This window comes from Zeugodacus cucurbitae, chromosome 6 (genome assembly GCF_028554725.1).
Source record: "Zeugodacus cucurbitae isolate PBARC_wt_2022May chromosome 6, idZeuCucr1.2, whole genome shotgun sequence".
NCBI lineage: Eukaryota > Metazoa > Arthropoda > Insecta > Diptera > Tephritidae > Zeugodacus > Zeugodacus cucurbitae.
This window is the reverse complement of record NC_071671.1, coordinates 380,243-406,770: the sequence shown is the minus strand read 5'-3', so window position 1 is coordinate 406,770 and position 26,528 is coordinate 380,243. Positions and strand designations below refer to the sequence as shown.

General features: G+C 30.8%; 6 protein-coding genes across 11 annotated transcripts; 3 read left to right on the top strand and 3 right to left on the bottom strand.

Moving 5' to 3' along the window:
- Nucleotides 1-573: 573 nt before the first annotated feature.
- Nucleotides 574-10,571, bottom strand: LOC105213437 (serine/threonine-protein kinase Genghis Khan). Of its 3 annotated transcripts, none has more exons than XM_011186276.3 (17): nt 10,385-10,571; nt 9,591-9,836; nt 9,019-9,290; nt 7,700-8,914; nt 6,998-7,599; nt 6,750-6,892; nt 6,194-6,365; nt 5,748-5,854; nt 3,725-3,837; nt 2,918-3,667; nt 2,463-2,739; nt 1,932-2,360; nt 1,670-1,873; nt 1,374-1,559; nt 1,220-1,313; nt 871-1,085; nt 574-819 (listed from the first exon to the last, which is right to left on the bottom strand). In XM_011186276.3, exons 1-17 carry the CDS (start codon nt 10,416-10,418, stop codon nt 674-676), a joined length of 5,205 nt encoding a protein of 1,734 aa, XP_011184578.1. In that variant the 5' UTR covers nt 10,419-10,571; the 3' UTR covers nt 574-673. The 3 variants fall into 3 exon arrangements, with proteins under 3 accessions (XP_011184578.1, XP_028896905.1, XP_028896906.1); XM_029041072.2 differs by having other exon boundaries at nt 1,220-1,310; XM_029041073.2 differs by lacking the exon at nt 10,385-10,571 and adding an exon at nt 10,148-10,306.
- Nucleotides 10,572-11,761: 1,190 nt separating this feature from the next.
- LOC105213438 (uncharacterized protein C6orf136 homolog) lies at nt 11,762-12,898 on the bottom strand. 2 transcript variants are annotated; one of them, XM_011186277.3, is made up of 2 exons: nt 12,741-12,898; nt 11,762-12,678 (listed from the first exon to the last, which is right to left on the bottom strand). In XM_011186277.3, the coding sequence occupies exon 2, from the start codon at nt 12,618-12,620 to the stop codon at nt 11,874-11,876; it is 747 nt and encodes a 248-aa protein (XP_011184579.1). In that variant the 5' UTR covers nt 12,621-12,678; nt 12,741-12,898; the 3' UTR covers nt 11,762-11,873. The 2 variants fall into 2 exon arrangements, with proteins under 2 accessions (XP_011184579.1, XP_011184580.1); XM_011186278.3 differs by having other exon boundaries at nt 11,762-12,657; nt 12,741-12,883.
- A 921-nt stretch (nt 12,899-13,819) lies between these two features.
- LOC105213439 (40S ribosomal protein S26) lies at nt 13,820-14,618 on the top strand. Its single transcript, XM_011186279.3, has 3 exons — nt 13,820-13,978; nt 14,190-14,367; nt 14,422-14,618. The coding sequence occupies exons 1-3, from the start codon at nt 13,976-13,978 to the stop codon at nt 14,580-14,582; spliced, it is 342 nt and encodes a 113-aa protein (XP_011184581.1). The 5' UTR covers nt 13,820-13,975; the 3' UTR covers nt 14,583-14,618.
- A 3,382-nt stretch (nt 14,619-18,000) lies between these two features.
- Nucleotides 18,001-20,171, top strand: LOC105213443 (uncharacterized). 3 transcript variants are annotated; one of them, XM_011186287.3, is made up of 4 exons: nt 18,001-18,184; nt 18,364-18,403; nt 18,933-18,972; nt 19,657-20,171. In XM_011186287.3, exons 1-4 carry the CDS (start codon nt 18,119-18,121, stop codon nt 19,910-19,912), a joined length of 402 nt encoding a protein of 133 aa, XP_011184589.1. In that variant the 5' UTR covers nt 18,001-18,118; the 3' UTR covers nt 19,913-20,171. The 3 variants fall into 3 exon arrangements, with proteins under 3 accessions (XP_011184589.1, XP_011184592.1, XP_011184590.1); XM_011186290.3 differs by lacking the exons at nt 18,933-18,972; nt 19,657-20,171 and adding an exon at nt 18,538-18,926 and having other exon boundaries at nt 18,025-18,184; XM_011186288.3 differs by lacking the exons at nt 18,933-18,972; nt 19,657-20,171 and adding an exon at nt 18,517-18,926 and having other exon boundaries at nt 18,025-18,184.
- A 1,288-nt stretch (nt 20,172-21,459) lies between these two features.
- LOC105213442 (uncharacterized) lies at nt 21,460-22,703 on the top strand. The gene has a single exon (XM_011186286.3). It carries the CDS (start codon nt 21,573-21,575, stop codon nt 22,650-22,652), a length of 1,080 nt encoding a protein of 359 aa, XP_011184588.1. The 5' UTR covers nt 21,460-21,572; the 3' UTR covers nt 22,653-22,703.
- Nucleotides 22,704-23,062: 359 nt separating this feature from the next.
- LOC105213441 (nucleosome assembly protein 1-like 1-A) lies at nt 23,063-25,106 on the bottom strand. Its single transcript, XM_011186285.3, has 7 exons — nt 24,947-25,106; nt 24,651-24,758; nt 24,142-24,453; nt 23,930-24,083; nt 23,736-23,876; nt 23,471-23,659; nt 23,063-23,404 (listed from the first exon to the last, which is right to left on the bottom strand). The coding sequence occupies exons 2-7, from the start codon at nt 24,737-24,739 to the stop codon at nt 23,189-23,191; spliced, it is 1,101 nt and encodes a 366-aa protein (XP_011184587.1). The 5' UTR covers nt 24,740-24,758; nt 24,947-25,106; the 3' UTR covers nt 23,063-23,188.
- Nucleotides 25,107-26,528: the final 1,422 nt, after the last annotated feature.

Below are 26,528 nucleotides of genomic sequence, written 5' to 3'. Positions count from 1 at the left end.
ATTTTTGGCCCATGTTTACTTTTAATCAAAGCAAAGGACAACCGAATTTTAGTTTGGTAACAAAAGCATTTAAAATCCAAAAATACCAACAGACTCGTCGCTCATAATAACCGCATACTCTAAATGTAATAGATTTCTATCTATTTGTGTATTGAAATTTTTTCAATGAAGCTTTTGCTACGTATCCTTTTGTACTAACTTATATTATATAGCAGTATTTCCGTTTTTTACTATTTAATTTATAAGACAATATTGTAAATTTGCGTTAATTTCTATCAGCTACAATTTATGGTATATTTGTCAATATACACACATATGCTGTTAATGTTCCCATATTACTAACCATTCGATTTGCATAGAGAAATCAAACTGTCATTGCTATACAAAGCGCTTCATTTCTTTTTAATTACTATTTTGTATGATAGGCAAAGTTTGAAATAAAATATCTTTCCTTTAGGTTTCGTACCAATGAGTACAGACTACACTGGAATAAACACTATTATGCATCAGTTCATCATTCTTGTATAAAATTCATATTTTGCCCTCACATTGTCTTAAACATACATACATACATACATATAAGTATGAGCATATTTATTTAAAAAAGGGTAAATCTAATTATAATAAAACATAAAAAAATAAATAAGTATAAAAAATAATACGTTGTAAGACCTTAAAACGGCAAATAAGATTGTATATCGGGCGATTCTTTTGGTGAGCTCATATTAGAAACAGGACTTGGAGAGCGAGCTTGTGCTTGATGTTGGTCTAATTCAATAGTTCTCTGTTGATCAATTGTAAGAGCTTTTTGTGGATTTCCTGCAATTGAATAACTATTAATATAAATTCTATTTAATATTAATATTTAACCATTTTGTGAATTAATCATTTGGCGTGCAGTAGCGTGTGGTGTATGTGAAGATTGACGTATAATAAAAGATTGGTTGCTAATCTGATCAGCTGTTTCTATAGTAGTTGGAAGATCCAAAAGCCTTTGATTTTGAATTCCGTCACCTGGTCCCATATGTGAAATGTGATTAAAATTTGTTGGAGCTGATATCATTTTAGATCTCCTATCGCTTGTGCTAAAATAAGAACCAATTTAACATTTTTTTATTTCAAATACAGCAAATGGGTTATATAAATGAGGTAAATTTCCTTTTTTTTTAATAAATGCCTTTTCAAATAAATTTAATTTTCTATTAAATATTTTGTATACCTCTTAAATGACTTGTTCACTTCACGAACAGAAAATCGTCGGCGTGGATTTTTAGATCCTGATTTTTCTGCAGACCCAATGTGAATAAGTTCTTCTATAAAAAAGTTAACAATATTCCTATGACGTATTTAATAACACAATAATAGATATATACTTGTGTGTATATTAGCTAAATATACTACTAAGGGCGCATCGTTAACGTAGGTCAAAACAAAATTTGTTTGTGGTCCTAAAGGTTGGGCTCTTTTTAGTCCAATCGATTGTACCCAATCTGCGGTTTGGGTGTTGAAAATGTCCACATGCGTTTCTGAAAATACCAACAAATGTCCATCCAAATACGCTGGAAATAATAATAATAAAATAATGTAAAATATACCAGAAAGAGGATATAAAACATATTAAATTGTTACTAATATGTGAACGTATGTAGTAGGAAAAATATTAATTTACTTATATGAGTTGGATTAGCTGGATAAGTAATCTCTCGATCCCGGGATTTTCTGCCTTGAAGATCAACATAAATGGCTAAAGTTTGGAATACTAATAAATACTCTCCGAAAATTCCTCCGGGACACTGTATTTCAATTACACGAACAGCATCCACGCCAGAATAATTCAAAAAGGCACATAATTGATTTTCCGGATGTATTAATGCTAAAAATTAAATATATGTATTAGTTAAAAAAATAAAATTTATATTGTGTGTTCTTACAAGTAGTCGTCGCTTCGCCCTGCAAATAATAGGCAGTGAAACCACTTTGATGACCAATAACAAGCCTAATATCAGACAAAATTTGAAGGCTCTGGACTGGATACGCCACAGTGAATTCACACATTTTTTGATGTCTCAAATGGTTTCGATTTATCTCATACACGACCACTTGTGTTTGATTAGTTGGACGCTTCAATGCAACGACAAAGGCATACACATTGACAGGGGACCGACGAATGACACCGGTGCATGCCGCTATACAATTTTTTGAGTCTGATACTTTTATCCATTCTACGTCGCTCACTTCCAAAGCTCTTATAGGAAGTAATCTTATATGTCTTTGTTTACCGCACAAAATGACTAGAATGTGCTCTTCTTCAACGTACCACATTTGAATAATCTTTTTACTTTCACCAATGCGATTAATTTCTGTGAAAATCAAAAAAAAAAAAAAAAGAATGAACTTATTTAAAACAAAGTTAGCTTTCGAATACACTGTATGATTTTTGTTAAAAAGTGCTGACAACTTACCATATTCCTCCAGATTAATACAATATAAACCCTCCTCTGTTCCCAATAAAAACTGATCAGGATAAACTATAACAGAGCTTAAAGCACTCCTCACAATTGTCAGAGAGCTGTCTAGTATTTCGTGCACTTTAAATATAGCTGTATTGGGAAGATTATTACGTTTCAATATGCGATGCAATTCCCCTAAGGCAACTACCCATTTTCGCTTTTCTGTTTCATTGTCTGCTAACATTAGTGTGTTACACGTGGGACCTCCTTCAATCAACGAAGTCTTTATCTAAAATTGTTTAAATATATTGAAACAAATGCATATTTTTTAAATTTCGTATATTAAATATTTCACAAAATTATAAGTATTAAAAGACTCAACAATATGTGAGTTATAATAAAATTACGAAGTTATTATAATATATTATTAATAACGCTTTTAAATTAAGAAGCTAAACAAAACTTACCCTAAATATACATGGCACATCTTTTTTAGTAGCATGTATGACGTCACTCTCTCGGACACTGGCAACCGCGAATTCCGGATCTCTCATGTCTAGAACTTGTGAAACATTCACACTGGGTAAAGCACTTCTTTCCGCTGATATATCGTATAAGAATAACTTGAAATCACATACGACTACAAATTGACGCACCCAACCCCTTTTTATTATGCCCATCTTTGGCACTTTTACATATCCCTCATATGCAGTACCGATCCCTCGAGTTGGGTCAATTCCCAGCGGCCGCTTCGTTTGATCAACCGGCACAGGACATATTGTAGGAACTTTCTGGCAACAAACAGTGTGACAGGCAAAACCACAAAATTCACATACAACACCCTGTCTAGTTAGGCCAACCATCAGTGAAGTGCAGTGATTACATTTTGTTGGGCTGCTGAAAGTTCTGACCAAAAACTGGTGCACCTTCGTAGTTGCTACATTCGTAGAATGTATATCAAGAGGTTTTACACTAATGCTGCTCTTTGAGCTTGACTTACTATGATGACCGTGAATGTCATCCAGATCACTATTATCTTGTTCATTTTTGTAATCTGTTGTTAAAAAATGTTTTTTTTCTACCATATAATATGGATATAGTGAGTCAAGTTTCGAGTTTTGCGGATACCGAATTGTATACGAACTACTTGAAGTTGCAGAAGAGTTTTGATTTTGTTTCAAATTTCCGAGTGACAAATTGTTATTAAATGAACTACCCTGTAAAAAAATACATTTATAGTTATCAATAGAACTAATAGGCATTAGTAAACAAACCATTACATCCCTGGAAATATTACTATCAGCATCAATATCTGGAATTTCAATATTTCCTGCAGATTCTTTAAAGAAATAGTTACAAGACGTTTGCGAAGAAGGTCTTTCCAGAACTGTTAAAATTATCATTCATATATCACATAGTCGTTGATAAAAACGGAGATTAAGGAAAGCGTAAATTTACATACATAAATACAATTATGCAATCAATGTATTCATTAGTTAGGTTATTAGGCAGTAAACCAGGCAAATTGGATATTACGATTTAACACGCATCGTTGCAGGATCAATAAAAAGCGACATGAAATGAGAAAAATGTGAATTATTAGCATAAAACTTAAAAAACGCAATGAAATAATAAGCAAATACATAATGTATATGTGTACCAAAAATGATGCAATATTATGCAAAAATTTAAAGAAATTTTAATTTGAATATTAAAATGTTTATATACAAATATATTTTTCCAATATAACTATGCAAGATTTCTTTCTAAAACCTTTTTTTATTAAGAACTACTGAAAACAATCGCTTTTCACTTAAATTACTCCTAAACAACCTTTAAACTCAATTAATATAATTTAATATTAATACAGATAAAGACCAGAATGTTGCCTTTTGAAACAATAGTGGTACACTAAGCATATAATGCTATTACATTTGCTTTCTTTATCTTTTGAATTATACTCAGTAGTGTTTGATTTTAAGGCAAATAATTTTGTTAGTTTAGTAAACAAGAAACTCTTATGGAATGCATAATGAATGTTGGATTTCTGGTAATTAAAAATATTTCATGCTAAAAACACGCAATTAGTTAAGTTATAAAAAATAACGTTTTTGATTACCTATCTGCAAACACTTTTCGTAATATATCTTTTATTTATTTATTTATTGTGTTCTCTTTATTTTAATTGTTTATAAAACTGCTTAACAATATTCAACAACAAATTTATGAAGTCAATAAAAAGCTAAGATTTTAAGTTTATTATTTCTATACAACCCTTTTAAAATATTGTGTGATCATCTTAAGAATTTTTAACTGTAAAAATTTTTTCAAAGTTATAATTGCGTAACAAGAACAAAAATATGCCTACAAAACACGATGTAACTCCAACCCATAAAGATATGCTACATCGATGTACAATTTTTTTTGCAAGTCTTTGAATAATAAATTGCGACTCTTCGTGCGTTGGTTCTTGTTGGGCTTGTTGCATTTGCAGTGAAAATCTTAATAAATCTATAACTTTAGTTTCCCCTGTCATTAAATTGGTACCTATGCTTTCACTTGCTTTTTTTAAATTAGTAATTAACTCATTAAGAGGATCGGCAAGCTCTGCGAGTTTGTCGCGATGAATATTTATTGGCGTGTTTCTGTAGAATTCTGTTGTCATGCTTTTTCCAATTCTTCGCCCCCGTACTGGGCATAACTTCATACTATCCTCCAATAACTTAGTTAGCATATCTTGTATATACAATTTATCTACAAATTATGAATTAAAAATAATGAATAAATATATTTGTCGATAAGACACAATAAAAAAATAATTGACTAAACTTTATAAATAATTATTTAAATAAAATCATAGACAACTTTACAAATTTTCGTTATGATAATTTTTATGCATAAAACTAAAAATAAATAATAATAAAGATAAAATAAAATAAAAAATAAATAAATATAAGTAAAAGTATGCTAAAATTCATTACTTCTATCATCATATAAGCTAATATTTCAAAGTTCGGTTATACATATTATAGAATAACAAAATGTCTATAATCGTTGTCGATTTAATCAAACTAGTTTTGTTACAGTCCGTAGACTTTCCATAAATTAGTAAAATACTAATAGCAGCACTTGAAAAATCTGGATTTATTGCAAGTTATATTCCTCAACACTAATTTTATTTTTTATGAATAAATCCTACTTATAATAGGACATAAACGAAAACATCAGATTTAAAATGCAGTTTTTAACCACGGTTAAATATAATTTTCTATATAACAGTAATAAATGCATACTTACATCCTTCCGAAGTTTCTAATGTTTTCTGAATATCGCGAATTTCATTTTCCTTATGATGAAGCTCATATAAAGCTGAGTCACAACGGTTACGGCTTTCTCTTAAATCCCTAAGAGTAAACATTTTTTAGTAAATAATAATTTTTATTTGAAAATTTTATATATGAAAATAAATAGCGAGAAACATAATGTTTCATGTTGATAATATTAATTAGAATCGCCTTGCTCTTGTTATAACTTTAACATAGTTTCGGGTTGGTTATAATATGTAAAACATATTTTGCAAATAAAAAATATGATTAAATTAAAAAATAAAAGAAAAACTTTCCATTCCGTCGATGATTATCTATTTATGGGCGTACATTTTCCTCAACTAATCACTTTGGCATTGATGAAAAATGCATTTTAACAAATTATAATTAGTTACATATTATAAATTGTTAACATACTTTTGAGTTGCAATTAATTCCGCTCGTGTCCGGCTAAGTTCTTCCGAAATAAGTGTTTTTGCCTGTATCTCAGCCTGAAGTGAACTTTGCAAATTCAATAACTCCATCTTATCGAGTTTTTGAGAACGTCTATTTCGCCAATTTTTTGTTTCATAGTTTTGCTGAAACGAGCCTATATGTATAGATCATATTAATAAAGAATTTTATGAAATATGAAGTGAATACTGGTAGAATAATATAACTGCATAGATAATTATTGTCAATACTTTAGTAAATATTCTATAACAACACACATAACACTAGAGAATATATATTTTCCAAGAATACCTGCAATTTAACAAAAAAAAAAATTTTTTTTGAACTGAATCACAAACCTTGTGTTCTAGACTATTAAATTTTACAAAAATTTACAGCAAACAATATCATCGCAATAAATATAGTCCTAATAAATATAGTATAAATCCTATTTTTGCAATTGGTGTAGTAAAAACAGCATACATATGTATACACATATATATAATAATTGTAATTATATTTTGTATTTAAAACTGTTTACCTGAGTGTTTTAGATATTCAACTTCCTCAGTCATTTTCGTTGCTAAGGCTTGTAAGTAACTTCGAGCATCCTTTTCGTCAGATACCCACTGTATTATTTCTGACATTTGTCGTTCCCAATGTATGATAGCTTGCCGTTTTGTCCTATCAATATTCGGGGAAAAAAATATTTTGAGCCAAAATGTATTAAGTGTGTACTTAAGGAGATAATTAATAAACATACATAGAAGTGCGCACATAAAATAGTACCTTAATTCTTCACAATTATTTTGGTCTTCTACTTGCTTTGTTTGAAGTTGTCTTATAGATTCCTTGAGATTTTCCATTTCCGTTATTAATCTTCTCTTTTCTTCTACCCATATACTCTTTTCTTGTTCATACATTTTTTTCTGTTCACTTAATGTATCTACGGTATCGTTTTGAGATTCTAATCTACTTAAGTCGCATTTTTCGCGCGTTTTTTGAAGTTCTATTATTAAAAAGTCCCGATTCTTCTCAGACTCCATAAGTTGCTCTCGCAGTTCAGATAGTTCAATGTTATAGCGGGTTTGTTGCTGATTCAGTTTTTCAGAATATTGTACTTCAATTCTTTCAATTTCGTACCGCAACGGTTCGTTCGCTTGGAAAGTGGAGTTCATATCTGTATTACTTTTGCTCCGTAATTCTGATTGTAGCTGCCGACAATACTCTTCGGAGCGTTCTCTTTGTTTTTTTTCTTTTGCCATGTCTGTTATGGCATCTTCTACTCGTAGCTCAAGTTCACGTCGATTTTTATCTGCCTTTCGAAGATCATTTCGTAAGTTGTCTATTTTCTTCATAACTGATTCGAGTTCTTCCTCTTTATCACGAACCTGTTAAATATTTTAAATAAAATGAATAGTACAACACATAAATCATATTAAAAACATTTCGTAGAAATTATACAAATCGAGTATTTATGACGAAACTTACCTGCCGCGATAATTTTTGTTTTTGAGAACGTAATTCGGATAATTTATCGGTAACTTCTGCGTATTCCATCATTGCCAACTTTCGTTGGCATATGGCATCTTTTAATTCAGCTTCCTGAGCTTTTATTCTATCCAATGCTTCACTATATTCTTTTGATGCGAGATTTTTTTCTCTTTTCACGTCGTTCAATTCTTGTTCCAATTCTTTCAATCTTGCTATAAATGCGGAGTTGTTGCTATCTTCGGGTGCTGCTTTCTCGATAATTTCAAAGTTTTTCAATTTGTTTTCAAGGTCATAATTTTTTCGTTTTAAACAATTTATTTCTTCAATGAGATTACACTTTTCATCCATTATTTCAGGATTCATAGATTCGCCTTCGTCGACACTTGTATGACCATAATTAATTTCTACTTTCCCCAAATCAGATAAAGAGCTGCATTGAGTAAAAGTAAACCCGATGAATGGTAAGTGCAGACCAGAAAAAGCAACATTTGCTGTCGGTGGCACAGTGTCGGAGAGATGCATATCAGTATCATCAACATCAAAATTAGATGTGTCTGTTGGACTTGACACTTCAGGTATATAGGGGGCTTGACTATATCTAAGGTTGCCCCAATCTAACCCAGCAAACCATGGATGACTTTTAAAATCATCTGTACCATGTTGACCTAAACGATTTTCAGGCGCACAAATAAGTTTCCGCATTAAATCTTTTGCCTCTTCTGATATAACATAATCAAGAGTCTCTTGAGCAGGAAAGTCGAAACAATTTTGATGGTTCATTATTTTTCCATATGTTTCAACAAGACTCTCTGCATAAAAAGGTGTTTCGCCATACAACATTTCATACATGCAAACTCCAAGCGACCACCAATCACATTCAGCTCCATATCTACCTTGACCATCTTCCATTGCTCGAAGTATTTCAGGAGAAATGTAATCCGGAGTACCGACGGCCACGTTTGATTGGACCATTCCATCTGTCCCAATCCGTAAACAAGATCCGAAATCAGCTAACCGAATGTGCCCTTTCATATCAAGTACTAAATTGTCCGGCTTAATGTCTCGGTGTACGTATTGGAGTTTATGTATGCTATCTATCGCCAAAATTGTCTCAGCAATATAAAATTTCGCCATATCCTCAGGCAAACGATCTTCAAATTTACTTAAAAGTGTCAACAAGTCTCCACCGCAGTAATAATCCATAACAAGATACTATTAAATGTATATAAAGAAAAATATATCACTCCATAGACTTACTATATTACAATGAAATTAAAAGGAAACCTTTGATTCAGAACCTATAGAATCTTACTTACCAAATTGCTATCATCCTGAAATGCATAATGCAAATTTGTTATCCATTGCCTATCACCGTATACCAAAACATCGCGTTCTTCTCGAAAGCAAGCTGTTTCGGCACGTTTTAGCATTTCCCATTTGTTTAATGTTTTCATTGCGAATATCTGCTGCGTTGCAAGCATTCGAACAACACACACTTCCCCAAATGCGCCACGCCCAATAATTTTAATCGTTTCAAAGTCATCTCGGGATAAACGCAGCTGTTTAAGCAATGTCGCCACTGGTTTTACTAAAAAAAAAAAAACAAATTTTCTATTAGTACTTAAAATATGTGATATGTATATAACATAAATATAAGTGAAACCCAGTATCAGGAAACTAAAGAATTAATTTTGAAATAGCTCATTTGAAAGGTTTTCCCACATTCTATTTATTAAACAAAATCTGACTGATAGTGAAATATCTATTACAACGGTATATTAGTGAGTAGTTTACCAATATCCCCAAAAAATAAGTTTGTAAAAAGTAGGAATGTGAGATCCTACATTAAAACAACAATATAACAAAAATATATATAATCATCACTTACCTAACTTTATAAAATCAGCCAAGGTCTTTTCTCGTCTCAACGATGAGTTGCAGCATTCATCGTACAAAACAAGGAGAGCATCCAATAAGGTTTCAATTGAAACAGCTTTGCCTTCAATATTTGAAAGTATATCGGTTTTTTCTTGTAAGTATGTTTTAACGGTTAGCATTCCATTTGTTATTCCTTTTTGAAATATTAACGATTCCAATATTTTCAGTCGCTTAGAAAATTTATTTCCGCTGTATACTTTTTAAAATGAAATACAAACCAACAATAAAATTATATATTTTGTGTTTTTAATAGTATGTAATTGTCTTTAAAAATAAAGTTATATAACTTGATAAACCAGTATCACTTTACAGAACTTAGTACAATTGTATTATTTTGTAAACGAGTTAATAAATCTCATTACCATTCCTTAAAACTTAGAATAGTTCTATATATGAAATGTTTAAAAGATATTGTCGTATGCTATACATATAAATTACAACAATACATTATTTCAAAGCAACTGTATCTATCAAATTGCGAGCATATTTTTATGTACATATACATACATATATTTTATGATACAATTTTCGACCAATGCCTGGATAATTGGAAATAAAAATATATTCACACTTAAATTATCACTTTCATAAATACAAGTATGGTAAGAACTGCAACCGGAGAATTGCAATACATTTGTTTTTTTCTCTCTATTATCCATAGATGAAATATAGCATAACAATTGTCTATGCTCTACGAAAAATATAAAAATTGTGATATAAATTGTATATCACAAGTATATTTACCGACGGATTCCGAGTTTTCTCTTTTAAAACTCATTATATTTTTTTGTTTTCTTTTCCATTTACGTTCATACAATCATTTCTCGTGTAAGTACAATTCACTTAACCACGGTTCACCAATAAATTTGCTGAAATCACAACAATTTGACGGTGTGGAAAATTTATGAAATGACGCACATAATGCAACCTGAATATACTGGAAAATAATAGAGTTGCCAAGAAAAATATAAATTATATATGATCATAACACGAGAATGATAGAATACAAGATTACGACATTCGTTTTTAGTTAGCTCTGAAGAAGTACACAATGACGGAATTTTATAACAATAGTACAAAAAATCGTATATTAAGATTTTTTTCACATTTCCTACTAACAAAAAAGTTGGCAAAAATGGCGAACGTTTTGTAACAAAACAAACATTTTTAATTATAAATATGCATTCTAATATTGGATCATTTAATATATGACGATTTTAACAATTACGTTCATTGTGATATTTTATGTGCACATTGTTCAATTTGGTTCACTATGTTTTACATTTACGTTTCGATTTGAAAATTCTTCTTCATTTTGAGTCCTGATTACGTCACTAATGTCGTAATCTTGTCTACTATTCTTCTTGATCATAACATATAATACAGCCGTCATAATAAACATGTATGTACTGTGACGCTTTTACTGATTATAATGTCATTATATGCTATAATATGTGCGGAGGAACAAATTAGGGCACGAAATCGCGAAATCCCGAAAGGCAAGCAGTATTCTGCTTTTGAAATGTAATTTGTGATAATTAATATAGCACAAAAACAGAATATAATGAGCATCATCCGTTATATGAATTTCTGAATTTCTTAAAAGACAAGATGTCAATAAATTTTTCTGATGTCTATTGAAAAGTTTGAGGATATATATAATTTTTAATTATAATTTCAAAACTAAAATATCTGTCATATAATATAATAGTATTTCAAATAAGCAACACACCAGCTATCTCGATAACTATTGCCGATCAGAAGCAATATGCAGTCTTCATTGTTAATAAATAGGAATAATTATCGCACCCACTTTTGGTTGTCGAGATGCCCCATATAGGCGATTTTCACTGAATGTGTTATCAGTAATTGCGAATGTCGAATGATTAAAAAGAAAATTATGAATTCAAAGTATATAAAACTTTAGTTTAGGTGAGGATGTGAGATACTGGTATTAATTGAAGAACATTTTTGTTTTTTTTTTTTATAAATGAAAAGAACATGCTATTGTTTATTAGCGACAGAAAACATTCTTCAGAATTATTTGACACAATTCGTACAATTAAATTCCTTGTCTGTATAGAAAACCGATTCCAATCTGGTACATAGATCACTGTCGTATTTAATAATTTACTAAATAGAATTACACAAAAGTGTAGAGTTGTATTTATTTACTTTCCTCATTTGATAACAGCTTTAAATAATTAATTTGCTACTTCATAATCAGCAACATTTACAGTTTCGGCGATGTGACTGCCACGGACCCGGTTGGCAAACTTTGCGCAGACTCGGTTTCAACTATTTTTTTATTTTCATCTGGCATTACTCTATCCACAACGTGTTTATGTATAAGACCATCCGGTCCTAAATAACAAACTGAAAATCCATCATACCATGACTCTTGCTCGTCAAAAACTTCTTTCATTTGCCATAGTTTATATTTCCAAAATGAAAGCATAACTTTAAGTCCAGATATGCCACGAACTCTCCATCTAATTTTCACAGTATAATCCTCAGTATGTTTTGTGATTTTAAGCACTTCAAACTTGACGTAAGCATATTTCAAATGTCCTACTGTTCGCAAAAGTGCGATTTGTTTCACGTAATGGTACAATCCTATTGTTTGTTTACCGGTAATATTATTTTCGAATACCAAATTAGGACTGTATATCGAATAGTCCAGGGGTTCTATAAATAATTTTGGCAAAGTTTCTTGTAAAACTCTGAAAGCACGATCTAGATCTTCAATTCTGGGTTGCTTTGAATTTTTTGAATGTACAATGTTTTTATTATGGATGTGTCGCGTATTTTGGTAATTATAATCCAAAATATAAGGGTCCAATTTGTAAAACATACAACACCTTTTATAGGAATCGTCATTTAATGTATATAATAGTCGTATGCATTTATGATATCTATTTATTTGCACTGGTTGTCGTTTTACGCAATTCAAAACGTGCGGAAAAATTGCCAATGCCATTGAAAATCTGGGAAGTCGTTCCTGCTTTTGTCGTTACCTTTAGAAGAATCGATAGAAACTGTAATTAGAAAAAACACTCTTACATATATATGAACTAATATGCTGATATACATCGCTCACTTTATTCAATATTTTATTTTATTCCAACGATTAAGCATTGCAAATGATTTTCCCTACTGCTGTTATATATTAAACATAATGGTAATAAGAATGGGAAAATCGTTTCATATTTAACATAAAGTCGATTAATATTTTTCAGAGACAAGTATAATCATAACCTATGTTATAACTCAATTATGTTATGTTCACATACAGTGTTTTGTCAAATTCAAAAATTGTCTCTGTCTCTCTTTATACTTTATAATTTTATTGTGAGATGATTTTACTGGCCATTTAATATATAACAACTGATTGAATGATTAAGCTACGAAAAAATTAACAAAGGAATATAAAATAGAAATTTCATAGTTTTCCTGTTTATTCGTTCCAAAGGATATTTAAAGTTGGCATCAACCTATAACTCTATTATATTCGCAATACTAATGTTCGGATACATAAGTAATCAAAGCTACATCTACAGTTGTAGCAGCATTAGACCGTTTTGGTAATGCAGAAATTTCTGTTTGTTGCATACAACTTATAAGACACTGCTCATTGAAAATTTTTCAATTACAAATTTAAAGATGAGAAATAAAAGTGTATATTTTATTAAATTTGAAACAATTTATTATTTGACAATAAGTTGGACAATTTATATAAAATCAGCATCACAGAAATATATATATATCATTGATTGCAATGACTAAGTAACTCCATTGAATTGAATTAAATTATTTTAAAATTTTTTTCTGCACCTACTTCTTCAGCTATGACTTTTCCAATTTGTTTATATGAAGCACATGCGGTAGTTTAAATTATCGAAAAAGTTCAATATTTTGTGGATTGTTGCAGAGGAAAAAGAGTATTTATTCTTTAGAATAAAAAAAGGAAACAACTCGATTTTTGTATGTTAACGCTCAGCTACTCTTTTCCAGTAGAGTTTTGGTTTTTAAAATCAATGTCCGCATTTTCCCCATATTTTGATTTAATTTCACTTTTTTATTGAGTTAAAATAATATCCAATTTTTAAAATTATAATTCTGCTTCTATTTACGACTTTCTATCATATAAAATGTTTGGATGTAAAAATATTCTTTTATATAAATTGTGATTAAAAAATTCGATATAAACGTAGAAGTGTTGTAAATATTGTAAGCGTGTGCTTGTTGATTCGAAAATTAAACAGCAGCCAAGTTAGCAACTTAAGTCTCTTTCCTTTCTTTACTTCCTGTTCGACGAAGACAAGTGCTAAGAAAATGGTGCGTAACATTTATGACTTAAAATATTATATCTACAGTATTTCGCTTTTGGAAAAGTATTATAAAAAGAGTGACTTATCATATTATTCAATTCCTTCGAATTTACGTGACAACTACGTAACATGAAACCAAAACAATTCTATAGAATCATTACATGACTATGTCTCTCGCTTGACTCATGAAACGAGTATAATTTTTATTTATTTATCAGACAAAGAAACGCCGTAACGGAGGTCGTTGCAAACATAACCGTGGCCACGTGAAGCCGGTGCGCTGTACTAACTGTGCACGTTGTGTTCCGAAGGACAAAGCCATTAAGAAGTTTGTCATTCGTAATATTGTTGAAGCAGCTGCTGTAAGAGACATTTCTGAAGCTTCTATCTGGGAAAGTAAGTTGACTTATTTATTGTAATTTATTTTTTAATATCAAATTATTTTTTTAGCATACATTTTGCCAAAGCTGTACGCCAAACTGCATTACTGTGTGTCATGTGCTATCCATTCGAAGGTTGTAAGGAATCGTTCCAAGGAAGCTCGTCGTATTCGCACACCACCAGTGCGAACTTTCCCTAAAGACATGGCTCGTAACCAACCAAGAAAATAGAGCAAATAAATATTTTGGAAAGTAATATTACACATATGCAGTGATTTTCTTCATTTTTTGCTTTGGTTAGTTTCTAACTTTTGACCACTTTACTAAATTCATAACATCATCTTCTGAACCCTATCCCTAAAAAGTTCTTCCGAAAATTTTATTCCAGGATAAAGAGTAAGTTATATACCGTTATGTTGATGTATCTCGAAATTGTTTCACTGGTCTTGGACAAAGGCCAGATGGAGTTACTGTTACCATAACCATTCTTTTTACCAAGTGCAATCCTAGCATTTTTAAGAAGTCTAGTGAATGAATTATATTATATACCGATATTAATTGTAGGTTTGATATCGGCTTTTAGACACGATTTTAGTTACATGGGCGCCAAGATTTGAGCCCATTTTTATGTTAATTACCCCAAAATAACACTAATAAATAAAAAATTGATATCGCACCTTTTACGAGATATCGAGCGTTGAAGTTATGTGCTAACAGCAGCCAATGCGCGCACTTATGCATGTGTATGTGATTGATTGACAAGTTCTTTCGCGTAGAACTACTTTCTGCATTGGGGGCCTCCGGCCGCGCTTCAAAAAAAAAAAAAAAATAGCCGCTATAATCCGATTTTCATGTGCGAATGTATCGTAAACGGTGCGAGATATACATTTTTATATTTAATAAAAATTGTTTATTTTGGGCTAATTAACATACAAATGGCCTCAAATCTTGGCGCCCTAGTAACTAAAATCTCTCGATTTTGCTTTGGATGGGTTACTGAATTATTAAAGCAAAGGTCCACTCCTTTATTTTTAACAAAGTTAGATGTTATTCTTCTTCTTGAAGCAGTTATGCAGTTTATTTTCTATTCGATGTTTGGGTGGAACTTCTTCAAGATTCGACGGAAGTTTATAATAAAGTAAAAATGACTACTGGTACTGCATCGGCGAGTAATGCAGGGTTTTGTCGGTTGAGATGGCTTTTAGTAGTTGGATTAAAAAGATCGAGGTGGTTGAATCTCACTTAGAACCAATTGATTTTCACCTTTGATAAACACACATATGTACAACATACAAATGTATTATCCTGTTAAAAATAAGAGGTAAAATCATTTACGGGTTGTGAACAAAAACCAAACTACAAGTCCCTCAACATTCTCGTTGTCGAGGTCATCTAACAGTAGGCCCGGAAAAGTGCTATTTCGACGGAGTCGGACCAAATAGAGGATTGTTAGATGAGTCGGGTTCGTTGGGCATGCGAAGACGTAACTAGTATCATGCATGCAAGACATACATATATTCTGTAAGTCGGGGTTCAGTTTCGATAAGTACGAGTTTAACCAGCAAAAGTATCTAGAACGAAGTTTCGGAATGGTCACTATGGATGTTAATGGCTCCTTTGTGAATGTTATTTAAGGCGTGTTGGAACTGTCCGCAGTCTGGTCGGTTTAATGCGTTATGTCGTCGACATAGTGTAGGAGCGACCGCTTGATGCACAAAATTTTAGTGAGAAGCGGTTCCGCTTCCAGCAGATAACTACAGGGATGATTTCCATACACAGCCGGAAGAATATAAAAAATATTTTTGTGTTAAATAGTATCAAAATTAACTATTAATCTTTAATAAAATGTTAAATAAATAAATATGACATACATGAATTGTAATGAAAATTTATTTGTTAAATTACCTAAACCAAATTCCAATAAAAAATTGCTATGTAGTAGCAGAACTATGGGGCGTCTAATGAATTGAAAATCACTGATGTTAAGTTTAAATATATGTAGGTGTATGTATGTATAAATTCTTCACAAGAAATTTTCTTTTCTGAAATGTGATTTTCATTGGATAAAAATATCGATATAAAAACGTACATTGTCTAATCTAAATCGTGAGGGACTTACTATTATTCTTTCCAGAAAGGACATCCTCTCCTTTACTACAATGGAAGTCAGCCTTGGGATGGACACTACTTTGCACTTTACAAATGCAATTGTTTAAAGAGATCATAAGTTTGAGCTTTGCACAAAGTAAAATATAACGGTTCATATACATTTAACTAAAATATTCCAAAATAAGTAACATTTTTATATGATTTAGTGATAGATAATTATCACTAGAAATGAACAATGTTATGACTGGATATTCCCATAAAGCGATCTTCCGAAGCAAATTTTAATTCGACATGTAAAAAAATTCGACATGTTTAAAATAGATCGTACTAAGCGATTGTCAGGCGGGTACTTGATTACGTAATACTCAATAGAAGATAGAAAATGTTTTTGCCTTTAAAGAGTGAGATCTGAGGGAAACACAATGTTTATTATTTTAATGGACACAATCTAACCAATGTCTCCTATGAACCGTGTGCCATAACTCAATGGTGTACAACGGTATATCATAATTCTGAGATTGATTTCCCTAATAAGAGTAAATTATCCATTTTAACAGTAGTGTCCCTATTTAATTTTAAGTGATAAACTAAATGTTGTTTGTACCAACAGGTGTAATTCTTTTGTTAGTTTATAAGTCTATAAACTCAAGAAGTATGCGTGATTTGAAAATACCGTATATACAAATACATATGTAATTATATAACTAATCCATATAATGCGTGAGGGAGTCAAATATAAGCTAAATCGGTAAACGGTTTAATTTATATGGACAAAAGATATGACCACTATTTTGACCAGAACCCTGGTTCTACACGTTAGATAAAGAAAGATTTTTCTATGCATTCCAAAAACATAATGTCAGATTTCATTTTAATTTGCATACCCTTTAACAACAGTGTTCTGCTTGTTTTTATATATGTATGTAGGTGTACACATATAATCGCTGAGATATGTATATATCGTATGTTTTTTTTTAATTATTTATTTGATTTCAAGTTATAAATTTACGTATATACATTGTATGTACATATGTATACTTTGTTTAAATTAAAATATGTTTTATATTTATGATTATTTAACATATGGTAGTATAATTTGTGGTATCATAAGTGCATACTGTTATCATAATAGTGTGTACATATGAATTCAACCAAAAGAAGTTAACTTCAAGCCATTGGTTACCATAGCAATAGATATGTTAATAATAATAATACAGGGTGAATAATCGGGCCAACTTTCTTTTTCCGCTAAAAACAAATTTATAAAAAGGAGCATGCTTACTTCGAACAAACTTCAAAAAAAAAAAAAATATTTTGTAATAAGGATATAAACGGGTAATAGTGAAACTAATGTTTTTTTATTTTAATTTATTTTATTAAAAACATTGGTTTAAAAATGTCAACACACTTTTACAGCATCTGCAGAGACAGTATTCATCAGCAGGAACGTCAGGAACGCTTAAGTATTAAAATCCACGAACATTTCAACTTGAAACTAATCTTTTTTCTGCAAGTATAATAAATACCACCCTTTATTTAGAAATTAATAGTCCGGTATAAATAAGACAGACGGATACAGCTAAAAGACAGTTAAAGTTGAAAATTCGAAGAGTTAGGACTAAAACCTAGTTACAATAGAAATATAATTGTTTACTAAAATGAAAATTATTTCTGTGCTCTTTTTAGCCGTTTGTATTGTATCTGCTATGGCTATGCCATCAAAGGTAAGTCATAAATTATTTTGCAAATTTGTAAGCGTTTCTATGTAATTTGTGACAAAACTTGGTATAAATAATTATTTTTATATAATAAACCTACAATATCAAAATATGCTTTTACGATTGTCGATAAAAATCTATTCAGTTAAAGTTAACAGTTTTAACAAAATATGATTTTTTTTTAGATCTCAACAACGTATAATGATAATTATCCGACTTTGAAAGGTAATTGGAAGAGGTGCACTAACGTTTAAGTAATTTTAAAGTAGAAATCAAGCTTTGTAAACATATTATTTTATATACTCCCTTTTATTTATAATTCATTTTAATTTTAATAGAAAGTTTTCTCCAACTCTTAGATGAACTGTGCAACGACCACGACTATCAAACAGACAACTACAATTTATTTGGGCAACTAGTTTATCTACTTTTGACATTACCAGACGAAGATAACTACACACAATACAATTGCCGTAATTATTTAAATATTTCAAAAAAAGCACTGGCTGTACTTCTACAACTTAGAAATAATGACAGAGTGAACTATGAAAAATTCGACTCCCATCCCAAGAGAACTTTAGACAGTATTGGTGGTGGACACTTAATAAAAAGAAGCGAAAAAATCGACATTTAAATATTTAATTAATTTTATATATTAAGAAATGCTGAGGAAAAAATTGAATGCGTAATTTTTTGTTTTGTTTTTAAGTGCATGCACCTACAAATTAATATTAATGTGTTTTTCTCTAACAAGCTGACTTTAAAAACATGAATCTGGACAATATATACTTAAGGTAATTTAGTAAACTTTAAAATAATTAGCCATTAATGGTTATTTCTCATATATGATATGTGTATATGTACGTATACTTACAATATGTATTTTCAACTTTTGGAATAAAATATAACTGCTGCTAATAATGACGTTGTGTAAATAGCTTTGTGTGCTTATTCCATGTTTGGACATCTTCCAAAATGCATTATTTGTAAACGTATGTTATAATTATAATGTGATGCGGGGAAGCATAAAAATTGTGTCTGAATATTTTATGTCAAAAAATAACAGTATAACCAACATTGGTAAGTTTATAATTCACAGTAAATAAAATTGAACAAAAGTATTATGAATAATGAAAATCTCCGCTGTGTACAATTGCTATTTGGTGAGTTGATGTTTTCCGTTCAGATATTAAAAGTAACAGAAGCGTGCCAACAGAAAATGACAAAACCTATAATAAATTTCTAATTCCAAAAAGTCCGTCCCGAATACACTATATGTAAGTATATATGCGACTAATAACATAACAAGCACAAGTAAAAAGTGAACTAACTTAATAAATGCATCTGTCTAAGCCATGGTGGGTGAGTATGTATAATAGTAAAGTTAAACGAAAATCGTATATAGTATGTACATATTTCCTTCCACTTTTACATTTTATACATCTAAATAAATACTTATTTTTCATTTAATAACTTAGGATTCTTATCGATTTGGACAACAAGATCCGACGATGCTTCTTATCGAACTCTTTCGAAAATATTTTGACCATCATGCAGAATAGATGCGTACCACCGAAATGTGATCTAAAAAAACTCTTGTGGTCCATGTATGCTACACATGAAAATATGCCTTTTCTAGATGAAGACAGTTGGAACAGCAACAAGATTAAGAAAAATTTTGATGAAATCGACAAAACTTCCGCCTCTTTCAGCACTTTGAACCAATTGATTTAATGCTCTACATTTCTATACATTTGAAGCAAGTATAATAATATATTATATATGTATTCTTGGACCATTTGAATTTTTACATATGTTAGATATATGCAAATGTAAGACAAAATACATAAATTTATAAAACATATAAATATGTATGTTTGTTCAATGATGCCTTTTGAAAAAAAATGTGTAAAAGTAATATGATATGTATTCAATAATATAACGTTTTTGTTATTAAAATTATCTAATTTTTGAGTATATACCTATGTCTACATATATGCTCTTTTATATAGTAGAGCTAAAAATATACATATTGTCTGCAAAAAAGCATTGTTTCTTTCAATCCCTTCTCCAACAGTCGTTGACCGAGCTAGCGCTATTGGCGATTTCAACATTCAAGATGTCACAACATTTTTTGAATTCATCTTTTGCATAAAGAAGAACGATAAGTCGACTTATGTATATAAGAATGGCGTTTTTATTGAACGGTATATATGTGTTTGAAACGCAGATTTAGGTATTTTTCACCAAAGAAAGTAGCACACATTAGCTGCCATCGATTGGTCACTTCTCTGCTCGCTATATTTGGGCGCTGCTCGCCTGCCAAAAACTTTACATGTGCAAGCAACAACAAAGTTATCTAGTTGCATCCGTGCAGGAGAGTATGCGAATACCTCATTAATAATTCTATCCCCGCTTACTGAGTGCTACCAAGTTTTGTTTTACACATTTTAGAACCATTTTACTATTGTGAACGGCTCAAAAGACAAATTACTGTCAAAATAATAAAAATTGTTATAAACAAATGAAATGGCAGGCGAAGATAAATCGTTATTATTTTTGTATTGAATTTATTGAATAAAAAACTTTAATAAAAATTAAATTTGTTGCAGAAAACAGAGTTCAGTGCGACCAAGTATAGAAAATTCGATTTTAGTGCTGTCAGTTCGTATGAAAATTTGGAAAGTTTGTTCGATTGACAGCTATTATTGCGCATGCATTGTTAGAGAATGGTTGCACCACAACAGGTCACGGCCGTGGCTCTAGTTACCTGTGTGAATTCCATGGGCAAATGATACAGATATTTTTGACATAAATTCGCAAAAGAGAGTATGCAGGCAAAGATGACATGCATACCTCATAAAATTGTCATCGCTACTTGCGACAATGTTACCAATTTTGGTTTGACATATTTTAGATCATTCACAATAGCAGAAAGGGTTCAAAGAACAAATTATTGTTAAAAAGGACAATATAAATATTATTTTATTAATATTAATTTGAAATAAAGAATCATTTTGTAAATAAAACGTAAGGTATGGATGCTGATCGAAACTTGGGGATTACATTTTTTATTGCGATATTTTATTAATTTATTATTTATTATCAAAGGAAGTAGGGCAAAGTTTTTTCCCTCTAAACACTTTGTGTTTACATACGGAATCTTTTGTTGCTCATTGCTTCCAGAAGGGCAGCTCAAGTTCTCAAGGCTAAAATTCAAAATTACGACAAAACAAGTTTATTTTGAAACACCCTGTTTGAAAAATCCTTTCCAAACAATCTCTTTTAATTAAATGTGGTATATAGAACACCTTGTTGAATGCTGATTTTGTTGACGTAAAATTATTAATTTACTGTGGTATTTACGTGTTATTAAAATTTAAGAGTGACGAAAATGAGCCTCGATGAAAGTAGTAAAGCACGCATGAACCTAGCGGCTATTAAGAAAGTGGATCCGTACGCAAAAGACATTGTTGATACTTCTTCGCATGTTGCCTTTTACACGTTTAATGCGGACCATAACGAGTGGGAGAAGACTGATGTTGAGGGAGCTTTTTTTATTTACAGTCGGAATGCGCAACCGTTTCACAGTATTTTTATAAATAACCGTATTAATACCACCTCCTTTGTGGAACCGATCACAAGTCAGCTGGAACTTCAATCTCAGCCGCCGTTTTTACTGTATCGCAATGAACGTTCACGAATCAGAGGTTTTTGGTTTTATAATAGTGAAGAGTGTGATCGTATCGGCAATATAGTCGGTAATCTGGTACAAAAAGTTGATACAAGAGTTTTTTTAAACGAGAGTGATGAAAAAAGTCCAATAAAAGATGAAAATGTGAATATATTCAAAATGCTTTCCAAAGCTCAGCAAGAATACAACACGCAACAAAAAATTGCATCTTGCAATGTGCTACAATTTTTTGCCGCTGCAAAGCCTCGGTCTACGGAAGTGCCTTTTATACAACGCGCTATACCAAATTCTTTGTCAGTTGAGCAATTGGAAAAACAACAACGTGCAAAAACGCCTAGGGGTGACACCCAATCGTCTGAGGTTAACTGCAAATATGAAGTGACTACAGAATCTAAATCGAACAATCAAGGCACACCAGCAGTGAACTTGGATTTTCTTTCTGGGGTAGAAAGTACATCTAATACATCCACGAAACTATGTCAACCCACTGGAAGACTTCAAAGCTCTTGTACTCCCTTATTAGTTACAGAAGAAGAACGTCTTCGCCAACTTCTTGTTAAAGAACAGCCAAAGACGACAAAACCAGCATTGTTGCTACCCACAATGTTTGATAAACCATCAGATGTAGGCAAAAGCTCGCCGATAAAGGAACCTCTTACACAGTCCCAGTTAATACAAGCGTTTAATTTTCTAATTCAAAATGACAATGACTTCGTTCAAAAGTTACATGAGGCTTATATTAAAGCTTACAATAAGGATATGCCAGGGGCATATCAATAATTAAATGTTATATTATTCAAAATAAATATTACATTTATGTATAATATAGAAGTTCTCAACTTTTGTTAATTGGTTAAGATTCTGTTGAACAGATAAAGGAAATGATTTAAGGAAATGTTGTTTCTTAATTAAAGTAATATTAAAAGGCTCCGTTTTATAAAAGAAAAATTTAATTGATTAATATGTTTTGAATCAATCAAAGAATATATTTCGAGATAATATTATTTTGGGTAATTTACGATTTATAAATATACCAAAGTTTTAGACCTGAAGCTTTTTTTATTGTAAAATGAAAATTTATGAAAATATTTATATTTCATTCTTGTATCATAACCAGACAGCTACTTCCAACTTCCAAAAAAAGCAATGCTAATTTGGCCACCTATAAAATTCAATTATGTATCCGTTAATTGGAAAATAAGTAGCCTAAATAGCTTTTTAAATCATATTTTCGCTTAGAGCTTCATTTACAAAATTCTTACAAAAAATAAATTTTGAATTATAGTGATTTAATGTTAGTAGATGCCCGCATAATGCTATTGGTTTTTACAATCATCTATTGATTTTATACGTTTTTCTTTTTCAACTGTTTCGTCGTCCGACTCATCTTCATCGTCATCTTCACCATCATCATCATACTCGCCGTCATCGTCATCTTCGTCGTCAATAATATCTCCAGTGTAATAAAGAATTGCTTTTGGAATGATTCTAGCTCGTAAAAAGTGACCTATTTCAAAGTCGGTTGCCAAAATCTATAAAAAAAAAATGTATGTATAATAAAATTTTATTACCTAACGGCTTTTTATATTAAAACATACTCCTTGGGTTTCTTCATCCATTTCATCTTTATCTTCTGGGACATCGGGTGGGTTGAAGAAATTGAAAAACGAGTCATTGGGTACTTGCTTTACTATATTACGGACTGTTCCGCGTTCCTTATGCTTTTGCTTTTTTCTAATTGTTTTTATGGTAAGATTCATTTTCTTTTCCCAGTTGATATTACAACCCTAAACAAGATTGTTAATATGTGTTATATAATTATATATCAATATATACCAATATAAATTTATATATAATAAGTACCTTGCACTTATAAATTTCTGGACCTTCAAAACCGAATGGATTGTCTTCATCGACCATAGCTTTTAAAAAATATTGTTTGGTAAGAACTTCATTTGAAAAGTACTCATTTTTATCAAAATAAAATTCCAAAGTATAGGAATGCTAAAAAATAAAAGATTCGTTAAAGCTTAAATATGATATCACACTTCAATCACCTCGTCGTCATATTTAATTTTGATATCCGTTAGTTTTTTTAGAACGGGTTCATCATGTTCCTGTATCATATCACCCAATAACTCAGTGTTACGAAATATTGTATACCAGAAGTTTGGAATTCCTTTGGTATCTTCGGGTATTTCCCTTATTTTTCTACAATAGACAATGTTAAACCGAAATTTTATATTTACTAAAGTGTATATACTCTTACTTAATCATATCTTGAAATTCAGGGGTTGTTTCAGAATCCTCCAAATCATCAGATTTCCATTGGGGCTTTTGTTCTGAAGGCTCTACTTGACCTGTAACGACGTCTTTCCTTCTGTCAAAAAGGGGCTGATATTTTTCTTGGTATTTCCGTTCTAGTTTATAAACTTCTTCAAAGAACTCTGCTTCCAACTTAAGGTGTTCGAGTTGTATATTTTTTAGTGCAACTACTCTATTTTGTATAGGCGCAGGTAAATTTTTAACCATTTCCTGTAAAAACTGACGCCGAAATAAAGCACCCATACATCCAAATGGTCTAAAAGTATTAATAGTTCTAATTAAAATATAAAACCAAACGGCACTTATTATGACTGAACATTTTCGCTAGAAAATCTGTACAATCAAAATTATTCGAATACATTTTTGTAAATCTTAAATGATAAAATTAGCTCCTGATAAATGTAATTTGCAATATATATATGTACATTATTTTTAAAAGTGTATTGGTCATACATCATTTTCGCATTGTCGGAGTCCTTCCTTCCATCATCAGAATCGTTGCAAGAATCTACTTCACAATTTTTATCTGCTGGAACATCCATTTCGATGGATAATTAAAATCTGAAAATATAATAATTTATAGATTAAAATTTACAATATCTGTTACAGAATTTAAACTTAGTTTTAACCGAATCTTCGGTATAATCGTATATACAAATTTATGTTCCGACCAAGCACGTGTTTGAAATTTAATATTTCTATTTACGGAAAATAAAGCACGAATGATAACCAATAATAGCATTACTAACCTTGATTATTAAAATTGTAAAACAATTAATGATTTTAGACAAATTTAATACTGCGCATAAGGAAATTATTTTTCACACTTAATTGCGAGGGACCCGCTTAAAAAAGAATTTTTTATTTCAAACAGGGTGTGCTCAAAACAGTACACCCAAATTAAAGAAAATATTGCCATATTTTTTGTTATAAGATTCACGAACACTCATATAAATGTAACCAGATTAGTCTGTGGTCAAACGAGGAAGCATTTTTTGCTCGTTATCAACAATTTTTATTTTGGTGTTCCACTATTTAATGAGGTATTCGCATGCTCGCGTGTAGGAATTAATCTAGATACACTTGTTGTTGCTTTTACAAGTAAATCGCAGACTACTTTTCCTAGAAATAGTTCATTTCAACCACAAATAAAAATAGTATCACCTTTGTTTTTTTTATATTACACATATTTAGAGAATATATAATAAAACTAAATTTTCAAATATATTGTAAATAATCACTTAAAACGAATGAACTGTGAACTGATACGAAATAGAACACAATCCGTGTTATCCGAGCAGGAGAAATTCGACGCATTTTCCTTTTTCACACCGCTACTTATTCTGCAATCTCCGACAACAACAACAATTTGCTCGCGGATTACACTCCCGTTTTTGGGGCTTATTTATTGAAATTTATAAAAGTTTTCTGCAGAGCAAGAAATTTTTTCTTGGAGAAGTCTGCACTTCGGTGTATATATGTACATACATACATACGTTGATTTAATATTTATTAGATTGGTCTGGTTTACAAAACAGTCATTTCATTTTATGAAACATTACACATATTTAAAACATTTCCGAATTCTCGGAAAATTTAGTTATTTTTCAGTTTTAATGAATATATAAAAACCACATTAAATTTTGTTTACTAAAATATACAAATATTTATTATGTAACCTATTGCAAGTATAGCAAGTACCAGTATTAGCCAATTTTCGGCAAATTAAATTATTATATACATTTGTAACATTAATAGAATACAAAGAAAGTATTTTCATGGGGCGGTATTAATAGAATAACGTCTTATGTCGCGAACAAGAATTGGACAAATCAGACGGGTCAACTCCTGTTGCTAATTCTCGGGCGATTCTCTTTTGCTGTCACCCATTGCGTTTACACGAGCAATTTCTGTTCGACAACTCTGTTCCTGTTTTTCTCTCATTCTCTTTCATATCATTTTCTCAACTTCTTGTACGCATCGTTTCCAAACCAAAAAATATATATCATTAATTAATTTGTATCGTTATTATCTATTTTCTAATATATTTTAATTATATTATGCATATTTCTATATGTATTTGCAAATTACATACAAAAAATAAATTATAAAATTAAAATTTTCATATATATTGTATACAATTATTTTAAAATGTACGCAAATGCAACACTGTTACGTAGCAGCGAACTTTTACGAATAAGAACACAAAGCGTGTTGCCGAACACAGCAGACTCGGCGCGATTCTCCTCTCTTCGTCATCCCCTCTCCTATAAACTAAGAATTGCCGCAACAGGAGTTGACCCGTGTGAAAGAGCTCTTTCGAAACAGTTC

Coding starts and splice junctions, on each gene's coding strand:
- LOC105213437 (XM_011186276.3), bottom strand. CDS start 10,418: ATGAGTTTTAAAAGAGAAAACTCGGAATCCGTCG. Junction 6,893..6,997: donor AATAATTGTGAAGAATTAAG/GTACTATTTTAT, acceptor GAATATTGATAG/GACAAAACGGCAAGCTATCA. Junction 2,361..2,462: donor TATTAATCTGGAGGAATATG/GTAAGTTGTCAG, acceptor TGATTTTCACAG/AAATTAATCGCATTGGTGAA.
- LOC105213438 (XM_011186277.3), bottom strand. CDS start 12,620: ATGGCATTGGCAATTTTTCCGCACGTTTTGAATTGCGTAAAACGACAA.
- LOC105213439 (XM_011186279.3), top strand. Junction 14,368..14,421: donor TGAAGCTTCTATCTGGGAAA/GTAAGTTGACTT, acceptor TTATTTTTTTAG/CATACATTTTGCCAAAGCTG.
- LOC105213443 (XM_011186287.3), top strand. CDS start 18,119: ATGAAAATTATTTCTGTGCTCTTTTTAGCCGTTTGTATTGTATCTGCT. Junction 18,185..18,363: donor CTATGGCTATGCCATCAAAG/GTAAGTCATAAA, acceptor ATTTTTTTTTAG/ATCTCAACAACGTATAATGA. Junction 18,404..18,932: donor TAATTATCCGACTTTGAAAG/GTAATTGGAAGA, acceptor TTCTCTAACAAG/CTGACTTTAAAAACATGAAT.
- LOC105213442 (XM_011186286.3), top strand. CDS start 21,573: ATGAGCCTCGATGAAAGTAGTAAAGCACGCATGAACCTAGCGGCTATT.
- LOC105213441 (XM_011186285.3), bottom strand. CDS start 24,739: ATGGATGTTCCAGCAGATAAAAATTGTGAAGTAGATTCTTGCAACGAT. Junction 23,877..23,929: donor AAATTAAATATGACGACGAG/GTGATTGAAGTG, acceptor TTTATTTTTTAG/CATTCCTATACTTTGGAATT. Junction 23,405..23,470: donor TGGATGAAGAAACCCAAGGA/GTATGTTTTAAT, acceptor TTTTTTTTATAG/ATTTTGGCAACCGACTTTGA.